Source organism: Rutidosis leptorrhynchoides, chromosome 4 (assembly GCF_046630445.1).
Source record: "Rutidosis leptorrhynchoides isolate AG116_Rl617_1_P2 chromosome 4, CSIRO_AGI_Rlap_v1, whole genome shotgun sequence".
Classification (NCBI taxonomy): Eukaryota; Viridiplantae; Streptophyta; class Magnoliopsida; order Asterales; family Asteraceae; genus Rutidosis; species Rutidosis leptorrhynchoides.
The window spans coordinates 118,133,490-118,135,724 of record NC_092336.1 but is presented as its reverse complement, the minus strand read 5'-3'; the positions used below and the strand labels follow the sequence as shown (position 1 = coordinate 118,135,724).

Below are 2,235 nucleotides of genomic sequence, written 5' to 3'. Positions count from 1 at the left end.
GGTTAGAATCATTGCCCGAAGGTGAAATTGACAATTAGACTACGATGGAAGATATATTTTTGCAGCGTTTCTTTCCAGCTTCAAAGGTCGCGAAATGAAAGAGTGACATTAATCACTTTGTTCAAAAGTCAAACGAGACACTCTATGATGCTTGGACCCAGTTAAGTAAAATGCTTCGAAATTGTCCTCAACATGGGTTGAATAATTATAACAAGGTCCAAATTTTCTATAAAGGTGTTAATGTGCCAACGAGGAAAGAAATGGATATTGCTGCGGGTGGTTCCTTAATGAAAAAGACTCCGGATGAAGCTTATAACATCATCTCAAAAACCACTACACACTCATATGATTGGCACCAAGAGATGGATATTTCTCGATCATCACATGTCGCTAGTGATGAGCGCGCATGGTTAAAGCACAACTAGCAATTGTTAAAAGACAAATGGAATCGATGACTAAAGAGATGCACGCTATGAATGTTGGTTGTGAGTTATGTCAGGGACCACATGTCACAAAGGATTGTAATCAGTCAACAATGGAGGAGTAGGTGAACTACTTGGATAATCAATACAATAATTAGTACCAAGGAGGTAGTTCGGGTTATCAGAGGAATGGACCACCAGGGTTCGTTAATCGAAATTAGAATCAGTTGTATGTAGATAAGATGTCATCATTAGAAGAGTTGTTAAGGGGTTTTATCATGAAGACGGAAGAGAGTATTTCTGCTTTGAGGCAAGATAGTGATTCGACAAAACAACAAGTGAGAAGTCAGCAGGCCTCGATATAGAATTTGAAACGGGATGTAGGGCGTATAGCTCAATCACTAACGGAGAGACCACCGGGTGCTATCCCTTCGAATACGCAAGCTAATCCGAATGTCAATGGGCCGCCTCGAACAATCTTGACTAATAACAGCTGAAGTGATATGAGAATAAAGATCCTCAGGTTTCTACTTATTCGCAAGTGAATGCTATTTCTAGTTTTGAGGCTTATGATTCCGATGAGGTTATTCCGACTTATACTCATAATGGTGAAGACGGTTGGATTCAAGTTAGTGATATAACTCCCGCGTATGGCAATTAATTAATGAGTTTGATGACGGGGAGTTCTTCTAATTCGGGTAATCAAGAGTCGAAAGTGAAGAATATTGAGACTACCGAGTCTCCTAAGTTTAGTGTTGATGAGATTGAAGTGGAAGAAGAGGTGAAACCTTCACCTAAATTGAAAGTTTACAAGCCGCCTATTCCATATCCGAGAGTTATTCCATCCGAGCAACCAAAGGGCACTGTTTGTAAGTCTATTAATACTAATGATAATATTTTTGTGCATGTACGTTTGGTTGATGTTCTTGCAGGTATGCCCAATTATGGGAAATTTTTGAGGCTTTAATGGCGAAGAAGGGTGAGCATGAGCAGGCATCCTCAGCGTTTCTTGAAGCAGAATGTGCTGCTATTTTGAAAAAGAGTGATATGCCACCAAAGTTACGTGATTCATAGTACCCTGTAGGATTGATGATTCTGAACTTTTTAGGTGTTTAACTGATTCAGGTGCGAGTATCAATCTTATGTCCTTATCTGTTTATACACAATTGGGTTTGAATGAGCTTAAGTCTACTAATACTGGAGTTAGATTGATTAACCAGTCGATTAGTAAACCCATAGGGATTGCTGAAAATTTGGTGGTTAAGATAGGTGAATTAGAGTTCCCAGCGGACTTTGTGGTTGTTGATATGCCTGAAGATAAGGTTGTACCCATTGTTTTAGGTATACCATTTTTAGCAACCATGGGTGCATTAACTGACTGGAGAACTTGTAAGTTGATTTTAAGGGATAGAGGTAAAACTTTGAGTTTTCAAACAAAGTTTAGTGTTAAACGACCACCCACACCCGTTGATTATGTGAATGTGCTTACTAGTGAAACTGATAATGTTAAAACTAAGACTAGTAGAAAGCCTTAGTGTGGAGGTGGAGTTGTTAAAGAAAAACCCGTGGTTAAACTGCCCGATGATAGTGTTGTTGATAGGTCTATGAGAAGGTTATTCGGGCGGGTTAAGAAAGCGATGAATGAGAAAGATAAGCAGTTAAAACTCCGGTTAGTTTCTAATTTATCTAAAAAGGAGAAAATGAAGTTGAGGGAATTGACTAGGGAGTCGAGAGTAGCTGATGATCAGTTGATAAGTATGATTGGTGATGGTAGTGTTAGTGGTGGTTACCATGGTTTGAAGAAGGATGGAAC

General features: G+C 39.1%; 1 protein-coding gene across 1 annotated transcript; it reads left to right on the top strand.

The window, feature by feature from the left end:
- The first annotated feature begins 1,086 nt into the window (after window positions 1-1,086).
- Window positions 1,087-1,957, top strand: LOC139840937 (uncharacterized). Its single transcript, XM_071831178.1, has 3 exons — window positions 1,087-1,295; window positions 1,355-1,485; window positions 1,548-1,957. The coding sequence occupies exons 1-3, from the start codon at window positions 1,087-1,089 to the stop codon at window positions 1,955-1,957; spliced, it is 750 nt and encodes a 249-aa protein (XP_071687279.1).
- Window positions 1,958-2,235: the final 278 nt, after the last annotated feature.